Source organism: Eublepharis macularius, chromosome 8, assembly GCF_028583425.1.
Source record: "Eublepharis macularius isolate TG4126 chromosome 8, MPM_Emac_v1.0, whole genome shotgun sequence".
Classification (NCBI taxonomy): Eukaryota; Metazoa; Chordata; class Lepidosauria; order Squamata; family Eublepharidae; genus Eublepharis; species Eublepharis macularius.
The window spans coordinates 32,473,909-32,493,061 of record NC_072797.1 but is presented as its reverse complement, the minus strand read 5'-3'; the positions used below and the strand labels follow the sequence as shown (position 1 = coordinate 32,493,061).

Here is a 19,153-nt window from a genome sequence, read left to right as displayed (position 1 = left end):
CAGACAATACCAATCATCAGAGACTCTAAACAATTTGAAAAATGGCAGAGGAAAATATCAGATTTTGTTTGGGCAGGCAAGAAGCCTCGAGTGAAAGTAAAAGTTCTACAAGATGCAAAGGAAAGAGGCGGAATGCAACTGCCCAACTTGAGACTTTATCATGATGCAATCTGCCTAGTTTGGTTAAAAGAGTGGATGACGTTAAAGAATAAGAAACTATTAGCCCTAGAGGGATATAAAAAAATTTTTGGATGGCACGCATACCTATGGCACGACAAAGTAAAGGTCAACTCGATGTTCCTACATCATTTTGTAAGGAGAAGTTTATATACAATCTGGAAGAAGTATAGAATTTACTTACAAGAAGGAACCCCCTTGTGGGTGGTTCCATACGAGGTGATAGATCCGAGAGCTGTTGATAATGAACAACAATGTTTAACATATAAAGAAATAACTAAAATTGAAGTATCTAAACTTAGAATAAAGACGCAAGAGGAACTATCACCTAACTACGATTGGTTCCAGTACAGACAGATTAGAGATTTATACAATTCGGACTCTGCAAAAGGGGGCATACGAACAGAGAACTCGGAACTAGAGCAGACCCTTCTTAAAGAAGACAAGAAAAGAATATCCAAGGTATACCAAGTACTGTTGAAATGGTATACTGAGGATGAGATAGTTAAAACACAGATGGTGAAATGGGCTATAAATTTCAATAAAGAAATAACAATGGAGGCATGGGAATACTTGTGGAAAACTACAATGAAGACAACGACATGTATCAATATTAAAGAGAATATTTTCAAAATGATCTATCGTTGGTACATGACACCAAAGAAGATTGCGCTAGGGAACTTGAATACTTCTAATAAATGCTGGAAATGTAAGAAACATGAGGGCTCCCTCTATCATATGTGGTGGTCGTGTGCGGTAGCTAGGCAGTTCTGGGGGGAAATAATAAGAGAAATGAGTGAAATTTTACAGTTTCAAATAAATAAGAACCCAGAACTCCTGCTGCTAAACTTGGGAATGGAGGGAATTCCAGCCCATCATAGGACGTTGATTTTTTATATGACTGCAGCAGCTAGACTTTTGTATGCGCAGAAATGGAAAGTACAAGAAGTGCCAACTATTGAAGATTGGATCTACAAATTGCTGTATATGGCTGAAATGGACAAGATGACAAGAAAACTGAGAGATCTGGACTCAGGGCAGTTTAACACAGACTGGGAGAAGCTGAAACAATATCTGGAGAAGAAATGGGAGGTGGGAGGAAAACTGTGGCAGTTTGAGAACTACTGAAGTATAATAAAAGTATAAAAGAGAGGGGTGACTTTACCGGGGGAGGAAGAGAAATGTGAATTTATAAGCAGTTAGATTAATTGATTGAGATATATATAGATATGTATAGGTTAACTGATAGAACATTGATAGAGAATAATTAATGATAAGGTTTAAACATGAGGATTGAGTAATTAACAATATTTTCTTTTTTTGATAAGATTCATATGCACCAAACTGAATGTACAGAAGAGTTAAATTGATTGATTATGCGAGGAGTTATATAGAATTACCATAAAAAGATGAAATGAGTAATATATAGAGAACAAATCAAATTGTTTGATTCAAATGTGGGAAATTTTTATGGTTTATGATATATAGGTTTATATAGAAATATTCAAAACTGGAAAATGGGATAAATTGTTTATCTAAAGACGTATAGTTTGGGTGTATAATAAGTAAAGGAGTTAAAGATGTACTGCTTAATATAATGGAGAATGTATATCTGTTTTAGACAGAGGAATTTAATAGAAGAAAGGGAAAAGGGACAGAGGGTGGGAAAGCTGTTGGAAGTCAACAAAAGGGGGGGAAAGGGAGGGGGTTAGAAACGAAAAATTAGGGGAAAATTGATTGTAATGTAAAAATAATAATGTTCTAACCCAATAAAAAACTTTTCAAAAAAAAAAAAAAAGGCAAAACCACCAACTCCTTTACACTGAGAGCCTTTTATTGTCTTATAGGAAGACAATGAAAGGGATTAATCAGATCCACTCCCATACAAGTAAGCAGAAGACTTTTCAATAAGTGTAACACTTAATGTTGTACTAAGCAAGGTAGAGTAGGACAGCTAGGGTTGCCAACTCTGCACTGGGAAATTTCTGGAGATTTGGCGGTGGAGCCTATGAAGAGTGGAATTTGGAGAGGGAAGGGAACTCAGCAGAGATGTCATGCCCTAGAGTCCACCCTCCAAAGCTGCTGTTTCCTCCAGGAGACTGACCTCTATGATATGGAGATCAGCTGTAATCCTGGGAGAACTCCAGCTCCTGCCTGGAACATGGCAACCCCAAGGAGAATGCAGTGTTGCCTTACATACCAGCAACCATTACAAACACTGAAAAGCCAGATAATTTTCTAAAAAACTATACCTCGACAGTAAGCTATCAGTGCAATCCTAAAGGTGTTTTCTTAGAAATTAGCCCCATTGAATAGATTTAAGTAGGATTATGAGGTGCATACGATTATGCATTAAAAACATATTCAGACCTTGGTGCCCACAATTGTGCATTTTGCATGTTCTTGAAAGATAATTGCAAAAATTAAATGAATGGTATACAGGAACACAATTCCTTTCAAAAGACAGCTAGATGAATGCAATAAAATAGAGTGCAGTGCAGTCCTATAGGTATAGCTTCTATGGACTTATGATAATATAGCAGTCATTGCAGGTTATGAGCTGAGGGAAGCGTGTTCCATTTATTTAACATTTGCTCACCAGAACAGCTTTTGCAAGATTCATCTCTTATTTCATTAGTAGCCTCAGGGGTCCAGCAGTCATACAGTTTTACTCTAGCTGGCTTAATGCACAGCACTAAATCTCTAAATGAGTGGACAACAATATTGAGCAGGCTGACCTGTAATTCATTTTGCAACAGCAAGGCAAATACAAAAGGAGGACCTGCAAGAACTTGCAAGTGGCAGATGACCCTCCCGCCATTACCTCATTCCCTTCCCTTGCAGTTCCTATAGTCTCTCCACTTTTCCTGCTTCCTTCTCTGCTTCCCACCCACCAGCCAACCTACTTTTATCTGCTTCCCTTCCCGTCTTTAGCTTTCCCTCCTTCCTTCCCACTGGCTGTGTTTCCCTGGGAAAACAGCACCAGTAGGTATAGGAGAAGGGGGTATCCCCAGTCACCTGTGCTGGGAGTAAGAGCAGTTGTGAGGCCTCACCCCTCCTCCTAAGGGCAATTGACCCAGCAACCACACCTTGCCCTCCAGCCATGCAGCTAACATGCAGTTGAGGATGGTCATGGCAAAGGTCTGTGCATTGTGCATGCTGCCCAGGAACTCAGCCACATACTTGGGTGTCCAGGCTGTGGAAGTGGTGCGGATTCCGGAAGACCTGGGGCTCCCCGCAGGAGGCAATGAAGGTGAGGTCTTGTCTAGTTGGTGTGTGGCTTAGCCTGCTTTGCCTTACAGTGCAAAGGACACTTTCCTAGGAATAAGCCGCACGGAATGGACCTAAGTAGGACTCTGAGTAGACCTGCTTAGGATTGCTCTATCCTTTTCAGTAAAGAGCTGTGGGGCTGTGCCCAGAGCTTCCGGGATAATTCCAGTCCTGAAAAGCAGTGCTGGAGGGGTGCTGCCCGAGGACAGAACTACATTTTACATGAGTTTTCCATAGGGGCTGGAAGCCATATTGCAGCTGCAAGTTTTTGGTGCAACTCCATTTAGAAGTGCCACAGGGACCCAATCTGGATCAGGACTATGGCAGAGGGGGAGGAGGGGCTCCTCCCACCCTGGTGCCATTTTCTTGACTTGAAATAGAACAGAGGTATTTATTTGCTCAGTTTGGGGGTACTGTTGAAACTGGGCAAGTGTGCCTGGTGGACAAAGCGGGCAGGCATGACCTTATTTCTTGTATGAGAGAGATGCATCCTCTAATCCAGCCACCATAATAACAGAACAACAGTAAAATAGTCCCCCTTAGATGAGCTAGTCCAGAAAAAAATGTGGAGTCCAACATGCTGCTGCTTAGCAACTCAAAAAGAGCTATGGAATACTTGCTGCTTCTGGGTGACAGGGGAAAGGGCCCTTTCCATACCACGTGGTAGTGAGTGGAGTGAACGGTACAACACAGTGACAATTACTCTGTGCTGAAAGAAATGACAAATCTATGTCAAATATTCACTTTTGGTGAAATTTTGGTGGCAATCTTTTCTCCCTTCCTTTAAAGACATTTTGCAGATGCTCTGGGCCGATTAAAATCTCTGCAAATAAATCTGGTGCTGCTGAGTCTCTGGCCATAGATTACCAATGAACTTGCTAGGGTAAACTCATCACCTGCTATGATACTGCAGATTGGGTCCAATCCAATGGAAGACTTTCCAAAGAGAAATAAACCAACTCCCTGCCCCGTCCAGACATAAGTTCTCTAGAAAACATCCCATAGAGCAAGCCGTCTCAGCAGGGAAAGGAAAACAAGAAAGAAAAACAATCTCGTTAATCATCCTGTTTAGTCAGTAATTTAAATAGGATGACTCATCTTAAAATAATCTCTTTGTAAGTATCTCTTTAAAAAAATCCATCTTACCCAGATCTGTAGCTTAATTCTTTTTTCATTTTTGAAAACTGTTTTTACTTTGAAATCAATCCCGACGGTGCTTACAAAAGCTGATGTAAAAGAATCGTCGGCGTAACGGAACAAGAAGGAAGTCTTCCCAACACTGCTGTTGCCAATGATGAGCAGTTTGAACATGTAATCAAAATTTTGGTCTGATGTGTCCTTCTGGCCAAACTTGGAGTCTTGAGCAGTTGCCATCTGTAAATTTTGAACAGAAAAAAAAGAGGGGAAAAAACACTTTTTAATTTATTTTGACATTATCTTGTGAGCTTCCCAAGAATTGTAAGGCAAAAAACAAATAGCACTTTTAATTTGTGTGGGCTCAGAATAACCTTATGACAACCAGCACCGGCATGGACACAACTATCCACAGACTTTGCAGAGGAGGACTTCTCCCCATCCCCTTCCTGTTGTAGCTTACTGAGCCTCCTGAAGTTTTTTTCCTGGGAATCACTCGATCCTTGTGCGTGTGTGTGTGTGTGCGCACACGCATGCGTGCAGGGGAGGGGTCTGCAATGACAGGATGGAATCAGCACAAACCGCTGCCCTGTTCTGTAGGGTTGCCATTCTCCAGTTTAGGAAATTCTTGGAGATTTGGGGCGGGGTGTGTGTGTGGAGCCTGGAAGAGTAGGGTTAGAATGCTACACAGTTCATCCTCTCCAAAGCAGCCATTTTTCTCCAGGGAAACTGATCTCTGTTACCTGGAGGTGACTTGTAATTCTGGGAGATCTCCAAGCCTCACTTGGAGGTTGGCAACTCTACTTTTCTGAGAATGAAAGCACTGTTCCTTTGGGAGGAACTACATGGTTGGATACATGCCACACGGCAAATGAAGCTGCCATGTTGCTTTCGCACATGCTGAATATTGCACTTTCAGTCCACTTCCAATGCCTTTAGCGATTGTTTGCTAGTGGGTTTTCCTATTTCATGCAGTAAAATCTAGTTGAAAATGGATTGAAAGTGCACTATTCAGCATAATGTGAAAGCAGCATCTACTATTGGTTCTCCTAGCTCTGCTTTAACAGGCAGTGGCCCTCCAGGATCTCTGGATGAGAGGCTCTTTCAAACCCCTGCTACTTGAAGTCCTTTGACTGGAGATGCCTGAGCTTGAGGTGTTCTGTACGGGAAGCATGGCCTGCGCCCCAGCTCCTCCCCAAAGTTTGTCCAGTGGGCTGCCAGAATTGGTGCACAGGGCATCCTCTTTTCTTGCCCTTTAAAAGACTTGTAAGGCAGTTTTATTTCAGTGGGCTTTTGGTCAAATGTTTCTGGAGCAAGTTAGCGACTCATCTTTTAAGTAAAGTTGCCTGGTGTCCGGTTTTCACCAGTATTTCCTTGGACTGTCTGGAGAAATTGACTCGAAATACTTGACACCTGGAGAGGAGGGAGGAGGAAAGGAGGAAGGGAAAGGTGAGGAAGGGAGAGAGCGGTGCAGCACAAAGGAAGCCATCCCACTCGTTGCCACGGAACAAGTGGGATTTGGTCCAGGGCCAGAGCCACTCATAGGCTTGGACCATAGCTCCCTCGCCTCTCTGCTCCTCATTGAGTGGCACCCCCAGGAGGGCTGGGCTGCCCAGGCTGGCTTCTCACCACTGGTCATTGGCTATGTGGCCCCACTGCTGAGAGCCTCAGGGGCTGGGGCCTGAGTGGCCCGATGCGATGACATCTCTTCTGGAAGTGATGTCATTGCGCTGGCGCCAGGAGTACAATGATTATTCCTGAAGTGAGTACTGGGGCTACCCTCTCCCCAGGATCCAGTATTTTTCCAGAGACCATCTGGCAACCCTACTTTTAAGTAATTTGTTTATGTTCTGACATCAGTGGTATTTATTGTCTGTCATGTTTGTCTTTTGATATGGTGATGGTAGTAATGTATAATTACTGGAAGGGTAGACTATTTTTTTAAGTAGCAGAAAATAAAATGAATGCAGATGCAAGGGTGTTGAGCCTTGAGAACAAATTTACCAGGGTCCTAAAGGGATCCCCCATCCAGTACTCCAGTTTCCATTATCCAGAATATCATCTGTAAAGCATACAGTATCAGAAAATATCCATCATTTATGCCACACGGGAAGTGCTGCAAGCCAGTCCAGAAAGACATGATGGCTGGTTACTCAGCGCAGTGTGAACTCTCACTACATCCAGAGAACCATAAGAGTTCCTCAAGTGGTCTTGCTGCAATCAAAATTAATTGCTGTCAAAAGCAGCACAAGCTCCTTATGAACTGCAGCAGGAGAGGATGAACTAAAGGTAATTTGGGTGTCATTCTGATGCATGGCGAAAAATGTAGAGCAAAAAATGGTATTTTCTCATTAGCCTTGCATCGGTTTGTCTGACAAGTGCAGTTCTAAGCAGTGTCATACCTATCAAAGCACATTGGCTTCAATTGACTTAGAAAGCTGTAACTCTGCTTAGGACTGCAGTGTGAGGAGTAAAACAGGGAATGGGGGGCTTATAAATATACAAACTATAAAATATATAAAACTGCATTCCATTAAAAGGAAGGAAGCAGGTGGCAATTCTGCATAGGTTATGTCCAGGGGCGGAGCAAGGGTTTACCTCGCTCGTGGCCGGCCGGCCGGGCACCCCCACGTGCGCACGAGCGCGCGTGCGCACCGGCCTGCGTGATGACATCACGCGTGACGTTATCATGGGAGCGCAAGCGCCGCCGCCAGCCCGATTGCTGCAGCGGGCGGCCTCTGAGCTCTCCCGCTCGGTTGCCTGCGCCGCCGCAGATGCCTGCCTGCGGTGGCTGCGCCTGGCCAGGGGCTTGTGCTGGCGGCGGCAGCGGCGCGGGGTGGGAGGGATAGGAGGCTGGTGCTTTGTGGCGCGCGCTCCCGCCCGCCGAGCCTCCTCCGGCGCTCCCTCCGGCACCCCACGCCTGCAGCCACCGCCTACCTGGCCTCAATAGGCCCGCCGCCCCTGGTTATGTCAAGGCCTTACTTTTAAACTATTTGGGTCCATGCGAACTGAAGATCCCTACATCAATGAGAAAGGCTGTAAGGTTTTTTGTTTTGATTTTGGAATGGCAAGTCGCTGTTAGGGAGTAAAGAGTAGCATGGCGGATTTCTAACCGCCCTGAGCCCGTCTGACGGGGAGGGCAGTCTAGAAATGTGATTAAATAAATAAATAAATATTTCATCTTAACAACAACCTTATAAGGTAAGAATCTGAACACGGATCTCCACATCCCAACTCGGTCTGATACATTATGCAATGTAGAGTATGCTTCATGCCAGCATCCTTTCCATTACCAATTTGTGCCCTTGTGTCTTAGACTGCAGTTCTACTCGACGTTTACTGTGAGCAGCGCCAGGCTGCACAGCTTCAGTCTTACTTGGGAGCAGCTCCCATTGATCTCAGTGGGGCTTGAGTGCAAAGAGCACACAAGTTTCTGACATAGTCTGTGGGGTTTTGGCATCTTATTTTCTTGTTTTCCAAAGAAAGAATGTGATGATGATGAAATATTAATATATTACTGGATTAATGTTGCACGGAGAATTCAGTGCAGATGTCAATGATACAAACTAAAAGAATATCTGTGTTTTAAAAAAACAACTATTTATCCAACTAGTTTTAAAATTTCATTTTTTTAAAAAAAACATACACACACATCCCAAATTCATATTCATCATGAAAGCAGGCAGCAATAAAAGGTGAAGCAGTTCAGCAGAAGATAAAAATTAGCACATAGCACTTTTACTATGTATATATCATCATCAATCTTTACAACAACCATGCAAGGTAAATCAGTATTATTGGTACAAATGGAAGAGGTGGAGGATGGGGATAAGCCTGGAAGACAGTGGCAAGTTCCAAGTTCCCCAAGGAGTTCTGGTGCTGTTTGAACCATAGATGGCTTTCAAAGAGGACTAGACATATTGATAGAGGAGGGGTCAATCAATGGCTACAAGTCATGGTGAGTAAAGGGAGCCTCCATGGAGGTAGTAAACCTCTGAGAACCAGTGCTAGGAGACAGCATCAGGGGAAAGTCTTGGCCTCTCTGACCTGTGGGTTTGACCCTCCAGGGCAACTGGTTGGCTACTGTGTGAGATGGGATGCTGTACTTGATGGAACACTGATCTGATCTTGCAAGGCTCTTCTTATGAGCCCAGGCATTTCCCAATTGTACCCAGAGGAAAGGGAGAAAAGGGGAATTGAACAAAACCCTATGATGACCTGCTGCAGCAAAACAAGGAGGGGGAAAAAGAACACACCAACAACACAAACATATACATCCTGAGCATATTTTAAATGGCACCACAGACCCTTGACAAAGGGATCATGCCCTGAAGGGAAAATTCCCTAATGGCTTTGGATGTAATTGGATTTGTAGCCAGATGGTAGTGGAAACAACATCTCCTGGTCCTTAATAAATGACAGAGCAGGGAACAAAGGAGGTGGCTAGGTTAGTATTGGTTTGGGTTAGAAAAGCTGATACTGGTTTTCTCTGTTGCTGGAATGTCCCAAAAGGCAAGCCTAGGCTATACAAATGGGGACCAGGAGTGCAAACTTCTCACGAGAAAGGTGTGGTGGTGGTGGACAGTGCCCTCAAGTCATAGCTGACTTATGGCAATCTCTGGTGGGGTTTTCATGGCAGGAGACTAACAGAGGTGGTTTGCCATTGCCTGCCTCCGCAGCCTTGGTTTATCATTGGAGGTCTCCTATCCAATTACTAACCAAGGTTGACCCTGCTTAGCTTCTGAGATCTGATGAGATCAGGCTAACCTGGGCTATCCAGATCAGGGTCATAATAAAGGTGTAGAACATAACATGTGCTAATGCTTTTCAAACTTTCTACATGCAGGGAATTCTTTCTTCATTGGCTTCTTTGTAAAGGAGCCCCGAATATTTGCCATGGGACAAACATTTGCAGAAAGACCATGGCTTGGGGGTAGAGCATCTTCTTGGCATGCAGGGGGTCCAAGATTCAATTCCAGCATCTCAGGTTAAAAGGATCAGGCTGTATAGTTTATGGATACATTCTCAATTTATATCCATCATTCCTAAGATCTGTATGAATCTATTGGTGTTTTAACAGGTATTGATATATTTTATGTATTGTTGTTTCTTTTATGCTCTGTATTTAAATAAAACATTTTTAAAAAAGGATCAGGCAGTAGATGAAAGTGCTCAGGCTGGGACACTGAGGAGCAACTGGTCTGACTCAGTATATGCTCAGATTAAACCTGTACATGTTGCAGAGGATTCTCAGCAGAGAACTGCTCTAAGGTGCACATTCAAAGCAGACCTCTTAGGCCTTGCCATCTTCCTGTGTGAACAGAACACACACATTTCCCAGTGGTGGCCCCTTGCTGGAAGAAACGTTTGTGCATGAAAACAACCAAGAGGCTTGTGGCAACTTGAAGACTAACACATTTATTGTAGCATAACCACCTATCAGGTGCATGGTGTCATGAGTAGCAGAAGGTCTGCAGGAAGTCCATCCCCTGTTGCCTAGGAAACTGATTGATCGGCGCCAGGCTGTCTGCAGTGACAAACCAAAAAACTAACTAAATGAACCAGCCTAAAGTTTGTGACGGTTCGTCAGAAATAAGCTCTGACGAAACGCCAGTTTGTGAACCATGAATCGGCCTGGTTCATCACGAACTTTGGTTTGTATTTCGGTTCGTGCCCATCTCTAGTGTATGCATGTGTGTATATATGCCAACCAAATGTAACATTTCATGCATCTGGTAAAGTAGGCTCTAGCTCATGAAAGCTTAAGTCACAGCACAGTTGGAAGTCTTTAAGATGCCAATAAACCCTTTGTCATTTTAGCAGCAGCAGACTCACTTAACTGCTCTGGCATTTATCCATCGTTATTGCTTCAAGGGACCCCAGGTTTATGGAAATATAGTTTAAAATCCACTGCTGTATCCTCCTACAGTAACCCAGACTAAATCCACTGGGCTACAATCTTAAGTGAAACTACCAGAAAGTAAGCCCCACTGAACTCAGTGAGACTTGTGTCTTTGCAAACATACAAACAATTCACACCATACATGAAATGGTTTGATCCTTTATAAATAATACAGCAGTGATTCAAATCGCTAATGATTACAAGCATTATTATACTGAGTGGGATTCACTGTTGTGAAATACATTCATAAAAATTTAATGAAGAAAGAAAGTGATGTTGAGGAAATTGTTCCCTGACATTCAAAGGGAACAATGCCAACGACGAATCGTGCCCCTGAGCCTTCACTTTTGATCTTATTTTTAAACCATGACCTTCCTCCTCATCCTCTGCTGTGTAATAGGGCTGTGGAAATTCACACACACTGGCCAGGCAGAAACGAATATTCTCTCTCTCAAACTGATGAAAGGAAAGTTCTGCGTGGCCCTGCTTTGGATTCACCTCATCCTTGGATCACATCTGCCACCACTCAGCTTGTGGTTTAAAATCTGAGTTGGTGGAATGTTTCACTTTGTTTGCTTCCTCCATTGTAGGAAGGCACTACTCTTGGGGTGGAGTGGGGATGGATTATAGAAGAACGTTATAGGCCTTCCTTTAAGATTAAGGTTCAGAATGCCTTCTCAGATCTTGGGCCTGCTTTAGAATCCTGAGAGCCAAGCTAGAAGTGACGAATTTCACTTGAATGGCAAGTGAATAGACTCAGGGCCAAGCTACAAGTGACGAATGACACTTGAACGGCAAGTGTATTTCTCCCTGTTCACTTGCCCTCCACTCAATCCACTTGCCGTTCAAGTGTCATTTGTCACTTGTAGCTTGGCCCTCACATGTATTCCTCCCTGTTCACTTGCGCTCCACGCAATCATGTGGAGCACAAGTGAACAGGGAGGAATACATGTGAGTCTGTTCAGTTGCCATTCAAGTGGAATTCGTCACTTCTAGCTTGGCCCTCAGTCTCCAATCTGATGTTCACCTTCATAGTCAAGGCTGGCTCTCTAGCGAGGTGAGCTGATAGCTTCAGACAATGGGTTTTTGAGCGGCAGCAGCTTCTGACATCATCCCTGCATCACCAGCCCTCACCACCACCCTGTTGTCCTTGTGCTCACCACCCCTGTCCCTCCCCACTCAGGAGGTGATACAGCTAACCCTTCCTCCCTCCTCTGCCCAGCCCAGCAACCTGTGCATGCTCATTGGTATGGATGACAGATGCTATTCTAGAGCATATTCAAGTATGGAGGACCTTGTATGGAGCAGGGCTCCAGGACAGACGGGAAATTAGATCCGCCTTGGCCTGGCGGTCCAGGGGAGCTCAGCCCAAGCTGAAAATCCATTACCTTGACATGGTAGATTTATGACATTTTAGCAATAAAATAGGGTTTTTTTCCTTCCATGACTCATCAGTTTGTATTATTGGGTGGAACTGTGTCCATTTTAAAGCTTTGTGCAAGGCTCAAAGATATTATGAGCGGGTCTTAACGTGATGAGTTGAGCCATATGATTTTCCAGGCACTTTCAAGCCTGTATTTAAAGGCATTGAATATATTTGTATCCCGCCCACATGAGTTTTAAAATTCTAGTCCTGCGAATAACTGCCCCTCCACTTTTTAGAAATTCTATTTAGCTGGTATTCTGCTATCGATGGTGGAAAGTTTGGGTCCCATTGATGTCAATGGGCTTAGACTGGAGCAATTCTGCTTAGCATTTCACTGTATATCTCTGAAACCAGGCAGAAATGGCTCAGAGAGGATAGAATTCATCTCACCATATGTCTGGTTGCTAAAGATAACTGGCGCTCCACATCCTTATAGGCACTCACAGTGAGGTTAGAAGAAGGGGTAACTACATAAAAAATGGCTATCTGTAGTTATTCACTATGGATGGTGTTAAAAGAAATGGGTACGCCACAAAATCTGATTGTTTTGATGTACAACTTGTACTCTGGACAAGACAAGACAGAACATAAGGAAACAACAATTTCCAATTGTCCAAGGGGTCAGACAAGGATGTATATTATCTCCCCATCTGTTCAACCTATATGCAGAACATAACCTAAGGAAAGCTGGATTAGATTTAGAAGAACGCAAAGTGAAAATTGGTGGAAGGAACATTAACAATTTGAGATATGCAGATGACACCACATTACTGGCAGAAAATAGTGAAGACTTGAAATGACTACTGATGAAGGTTAAAGGAGAAAGTGCCAAAGCAGGATTACAGCTGAACATCAAGAAGACAAAAGCAATGACTACTGAGGAATTGCACAATTTTAAAGTTGACAATGAGGAAATTGAAATCATTAACAATTTTCTATTCCTTGGCTCAGTCATCAACCAAAAGGGAGACTGCCTAAGAGACCTAATAATGCCCTGAAAATCTTGTTGGTCTTAATGATGCTACTAGACCTGAAACTTGTTTTAAGATACTCAATTTTTTCCCTCTTTTTATGCATTGGTTGAATTTTTTTAATGTTGTATTTTTAATACTGAGTTTTAAATAATTTATTAACGGTTAACATTTCTTGTGTTATGTTTTGATTATATTTTCTTTTGGCACAGAAAATTTCTGTGTAAGTCAGAGAGAATGTGAGTGCTGCCTTTCTGATGTAGATCGATATAGTCTTTGGAAGAAGTTAACCTTAACCAGACTTAATCTTGAGAATAAAGAATATAGTTGAAAATGGATAGGCCTGAAGCATGTTTCTGATTCAATTTATTACTATATAACTAGTTCCACTTGTCTTCCACCCTTCCTTAAGGAGCACAGAGTGGTGTCCAGGAGATTATCTGTGTGGGCTGGTATAGCACAGAGACTGAGCTACTTAGCGGGACATTTGCAGTCCCAACCTTGCCTCTCACCATATGGCCCCAGCCAAGCTTCTTTTGTTTGGCCTAAGCTCCCCGTGTGCAAAGTGGGAATATTAATACTGATTTGCTTTACAGACTTGTTGAGATTATGGAAAGACAACACTGAGCACTTGGGAGTGCTACATGCGAGCAGATAGCTGGCCAGGCAAGATAAAAATGTACTAAATTAATAAATAATGCTGAGTATTCTTTTCTCATTTCCTCCCCCTAACAATTCCCAGAGCCGTTCAGCTGAGAGATAGTGAGCAGCTCAAGGTCACCCAGATATCATCACAAACTTAGGTCTTCCTGGTGTAACTTGGCCATAAATCAAGTGATCTGGGATGGTCTATTTTCTGTAGGTTGTGCCCCCCCCCCACAAACAAAACCCCTATCAGATATTTATAGAAAGGCATTGCCTCTAATGGTACACAAAACAGTTTGTGTGCCATTCTGTATCTAGCAACATCCAGCAAGCCTGTCGTCCTAGGGTGACTGTGTCAGCTACTGTCCTATTTTAAAAGGTAGCTACAAGCAAATGTCAGGCATGTATTCCAGTACCATTGTTTTTGCAGTGGCCAAAATGTTGCTAGGTGAAGACAGTATTTATGACAGCATTAATGATGGCTCACATGGATCAAATTTGACTTGTAAATGTGTATAGGGTCCATATCTGATGATGGATGTCCACAAAGCCCCTGAACTGCCCATTATATGAATACATGAATCTGCTTTATACTGAATCAGAACATTGGTCTATCTGCTGCATCCACACGTCATTGGATACTGTGTTATTGCTGCCCAGCAGCAATTGTATGCAAATGGATTGCCTTCTCCACACAGAAAATCCAGTGAATTATTGTTTATATTGCAGCAATAGCACAATATTCAACAATGTGTGGCAGCCACCAAGGTCAGTACGGTTTAGTCAATCTAGCAGGGCTTCTCTGGGGTCTCAGGTCAAGTTCTTTCACATCATCTACTACGTTATCCTTTTAACAAGAGATGCCAGCGGGTTTATTTATTTATTATTTATAGTCCGCCTTTCTCACTGAAGCTCAAAGTAGATTACAAGTGTACAATTAATATGATCAATGGTTGGGACAGTCAATAAACAATGCATTAGGGTATGGAGGGTAGAAATCTGAATAAAAGTTTCAATCTCAATACAGAGCTGAAAAACTGCAAAACATAAGCAAGGTTGAACCTGGGACCCTCAACAGGCAAAGCAGATGCTCTGTCCCTGAGCCACAGCCTCTCCCTGTATGAGGCTCATTGTTGGGGAGCAATTAGAAAGGAAGCCTTTATACGGAATGGGAAGAAATTTATGACATCAATGTGGAATCTGTCAATTCTTGCTTGTCTTCTTCAGCCTATACAAGAACAGACTGCTTGAGTTGCAGAAGCCATGTTTCAACTCTTAGCAGATCAGATTAATTTTTGAATGATGATTCGCCCCCTTCTTTCCCCACATATCAGAGGGTCTCGATGACATAATGAGGATCAGAGGATGAGCTAAACTGGCGATGGCTTGCTTGTGGGAAACTGCTATCACAGAGCACCCACCATAGCTAAAGCTTTCCTATCACCTTATGCTGCCTCAAACACAATGTTTTTGACGGCGACAAGTGTGGAATGATAAGTCAATTAATGACAAGATGTTCAGTCAAAGAACATGCAAGCATGAATCAGCCCTACAGCACTCAACTGTCTTAGGATGTCTTGGCAGTTAACTGGGACACTCCAGACACTCTGCAAATATGTGGACAGGCAAAGAGCAGGGCATGCTGACTCAGTTCATCTGAAGTGCCTAATAAACTGCAAGAGCAAACCCACTGAGTCCCTAGGATTTGGGTACTTCAAGATGTTTGGGTGGATTCTGCCCCTATCCTACCACTCCACTATTTGGAGCTTTTCTCCTGTTTAAGCAGCCTTCTTCCAACTTAAGGGGATTTTTCCATTGAAGGAAAAGCCTCTTAAATTGAAGGAAATCTCTTTACACTGGAAGAAAACTCCTTGGAGGATGGTTGGATCCACCCCACTGACTTTCTCCAGTTCTTGTGAGCATCTGAGAGCGTGAGCTCTAATTCATGAAAATTTATGCTGGAGATAAATGTTGTTCGTCTTTAAGGTGTCATTAGACTGCTGTTTTATTCTGCTGCTACACACGAACACAGCCAACCATCTAGAAGTTCCAGCCACTGCAATGCTTTTGGGGGGGGGGGGTGACAAAAAGTGATGTGGATCATGCTGATCACTAACACTGAGGATGCTGACATCTGGAACCACTCCTAGACTGAAACGGCACATGCACTGGAAAGCAGAGGGAGGTTGAAATGCAATTGTAAACATCCGTTCCCTTATGAATCTAAATTGATTCTTAAAAGAGTACGGTTAAAACAGTTTTACCGTTTTTTCTACATGTGCACACCAATAGTGGGAGAAAGGCTGAAAACTGCACATGAGAATTTCGTCTTAGACTCAATAGCAGCTCCATCAATTTATTTTTTTTCAACTGGATATCAAGATACATTTAAGGAAAGGAGAATAAGTTTCTGCTCAGTAAAAAAAAAATTCTTTGAGGAGAGTTTTTGGACAGAAAATGAGAAATCTTGCCTGTTTCTTTTGCTAACAAATGAAAATGAGTTCAGTCAAGCAACTGGGTTAGTCAATCCAGAATCTCTTTTGCCAAAATTCTAAAATACATTTGGAGAAAGAAAACCCATCAGAAGACAAACTAACAGCACATCAGGAGACAAACTCGTAATGGAATCTGGAATTGCTTGGAGGTTTAATAAAAATCATTCTAGACATATTCAGTAGGAATGAGAAGGGAGGGCAGGGAGAAGAGAGGGTTTTTAAAAAAATGTGTGGTCTTTAAATGCTAATCTGAAGTACTCTGCCTGATTGCATTTTCATATTTCAGAGAATCCTAGATGCTCTGTAATTATAATTATGGATGGAACATGGCGGAAACTACATTATTAGTGCATATCACTGCCCTCCACTTTGTTTTTGACAATTTGTTTTTACTGCTTCATGTAAAAACAAGCTCCTTTGCCTTCTGCTGCCCAGGAATGGGAAGAGGGAAAAGCAGTTTTAACTGCACAGTAGTTTGGTGTTGTTCTCCCCAGGTTTAATAGCTAAATAGTGTATATGCCAAGCTGTTGCCCTCCTTCTCTTTGACAATACATTTTCCTGTATTGTCCATTATTTTATTTCTACAAGCCTATCCAATCCTCTGCATACTTACCCAGAAGTAAGTCCAATGGAGTTACATGAGACTTTTCTCTGCAGTAAAGGTTATAGGAAAGAAGCCTCACACTGCAATCCTAAGAAGAGCTACACGCTTTCAAGTTCACTGAAGTCAATGTGCTAAGAAGGATGTAGCTCAGACTGGACAATTAGAAAACAATTCTCAGCAGGTCTACTCAGAGTCCTACCTCTGTTTATTTAAAGGCTTATTCCTAGGCAAGTGTCCTTGGGATTGCACTGTTAATGCCAACAATGCAATAGCCATAACGATTCCAATAGCAAACTAACCTACAACATTAATTCTGACAAGTCCTTATTAATTTTTTTTCAATAAGTGGACATAATGCAAATAAGTACAAGTTCTCGTTTTAATTCTTGTGCTTCATTTCTGATTTGTTATGAGATACTTAAATGACAACATGAAAATTCATCACATACGTATTTTAATTCTATGAGCATGCTCATGTACTGAGATGCTGAATGAAATATTTATAACATATTTGTTATTCCTTCAACGGTAAAAAAGCAATCCAGCCTATGGGAACCGATCAAGTTTAGAGGACTGACTTTCAAGGTTAAAAAAAAAATCCTAATATCTACTATTCTGATATTTTAGGGCAATACTACGTAACAATTCATGCTCTTGTAGTTGGAATTCCATTGTCCTTTGAAGTTGTTTAGAACAGTATCACAAAATACAGTGCAGAAAGGGAAACGCATCTGCCAATGGATGCATTGCAAAATGTCCACTGTTTACGATATAGCTGTAGAGATCAATTCGACAAATTTGCAATGGAGAGATGACTATGGAAGAGTTTCTGTTTAAGTAATAATCGTATGAAAGGCAATGACTACATAATAGAAAATTTACTGCATATCAATTAATAACATTTACTGTTAGACTACAAAAACTGCAAAGCCTTGTAAATCACAAACATCCGAGCTGTATTTCTATTTCTCTACCTATTTCTCTAGCACAGCTTCCAGAAGTTCCTCCAAGTTGAAACAATTTTTAAAAGCCTCCCTTATTTTTTATGTCACAAGTCATTTTTTTTTGTTCCAGAATGCAAATATTCCCTTTAATAAACAGCCACTGCTGTAATGGTAATCAAGGACTCATTTCATATAGGAAACTTTGGAAACATAAACTGTCGTTTTCCCATGCCAAGGAGTTTTGGAAGCACAGACTTTTGTAATTCCTCTGGCAAATTCTAGTCTCAACGTCCAGTCGATTCAGCGTTTGGGAAAGGGGCTTAAGGAACTAGCGTGTAAAGCGCAAAACAGAGACTGGTTTCCCCGTCCACCCCCCGGGGGGATTAATACTAATTAAAGCTGCCCTGCTGTCGCTCTGGCGCTCGACTAGTCAGCCGCAGAAAGAGAAAATTGGGTTGTTAGTGGAAAGAAATGCGTTAGGTCGGATCCGCTCAGGAGTCAACCGGATTTCTCGCAGTTCAGAGTAACGCCCGAGTTCACGCCTCGCCTTTCGCACGCTAGGAACAAACAAGATCAGGCGGGGAGGGGGGCGTAGGGTTGCCAGCTTCCCGGGGAGGGGTGTGTGTGGAGACCTCCTGAAATTACAGCTAGTCTCCAGAGGTCCGTTCCCCCTGGAGAAAATGCCAACTGGGAGGGGAGACTCTACGGCATTATGCCCTGCTGAGGTTCCTCCATAAATCCTGCCCTCGCCAGGTTCCACTTCCAAGTCTCCAGGCATTTCCAGACCCCGAGTTGCCAACCCTAAATAATACGCGATGTCTGCCCGAAGCGGAGTCCCGTTTTGCAAAGCCTAAGCAGAGGGGCAGCCCGGAATCCAGACGGGCAGCAACGGCAATTACACAACGCCGAGTGACTTTCCGAGAGGGACCAGCGCCGCGCACTCTCCTCGCCCGCAGCCGCAGCCCTCTTCCGCCGTGGCTTGGGCGCCGCCAGTTCCAGCCGGTTCCCTCTCGCCTCACTAACCTGCGCCGGAGCTTCGTGCCTCATCGTCAGCCGCGTGTTCTGCTTCCTCCCCTTCCCCGGCCCTCGGATCAAAGCGGCGGCGGAGCAGCAGCCCACTCAAGGCAGCACGCTCGGCAGAGCTGCTGGGAGAGATCAGCACCGGGAGCTGTCCACCTCCCTCCCTCCGTCTCTTCCTTCGCGTCTTCTCAGGCGCCCCCCCAGCGACCGCTGGGACTTGTAGTGCAAGCCGGACCCACTCTCTGGCCCGAATCAAAGGAAGAGCTGCCCGAGGCAGAACTACAACACCCAGAAATCTGCGGTCGCACAGCCCAGAACCCCGCCCCTCAGCCCCCTCTCTGCAATCGCTCCATGGAAACTGAAACCGGTGGGGCTGCTAGTTTCCCAGCGGCGGATGCGCGCTTCTCGCCCGCAAAGGGAGCTGAAGTTTCGATTTCAGGTGGGTAGCCGGGTTGGTTTGCAGTAGAAGAGCAAGACTGGAGTCCAGTTGCACCTTAGAGACCAACCAGATTTCCAAGCTCCCAAAGCTCATACTCTGGAAATCTAGTTGGTCTCCAAGGTGCAA

The 19,153-nt window shown here is 43.4% G+C and overlaps 1 protein-coding gene across 1 annotated transcript in view; it reads right to left on the bottom strand.

Moving 5' to 3' along the window:
* RAB3C (RAB3C, member RAS oncogene family) overlaps positions 1-18,657 on the bottom strand; it is a 166,368-nt gene extending 147,711 nt beyond the window's left edge. Inside the window, exons 1-2 of the mRNA XM_054986799.1 lie at positions 18,592-18,657; positions 4,594-4,821 (exon numbers count right to left, since the gene is read on the bottom strand). Coding sequence (XP_054842774.1) covers positions 4,594-4,821; positions 18,592-18,615 — 252 coding nt within the window. The 5' untranslated portion in view covers positions 18,616-18,657. The remainder of the gene's footprint in view (positions 1-4,593; positions 4,822-18,591) is intronic.
* Positions 18,658-19,153: the final 496 nt, after the last annotated feature.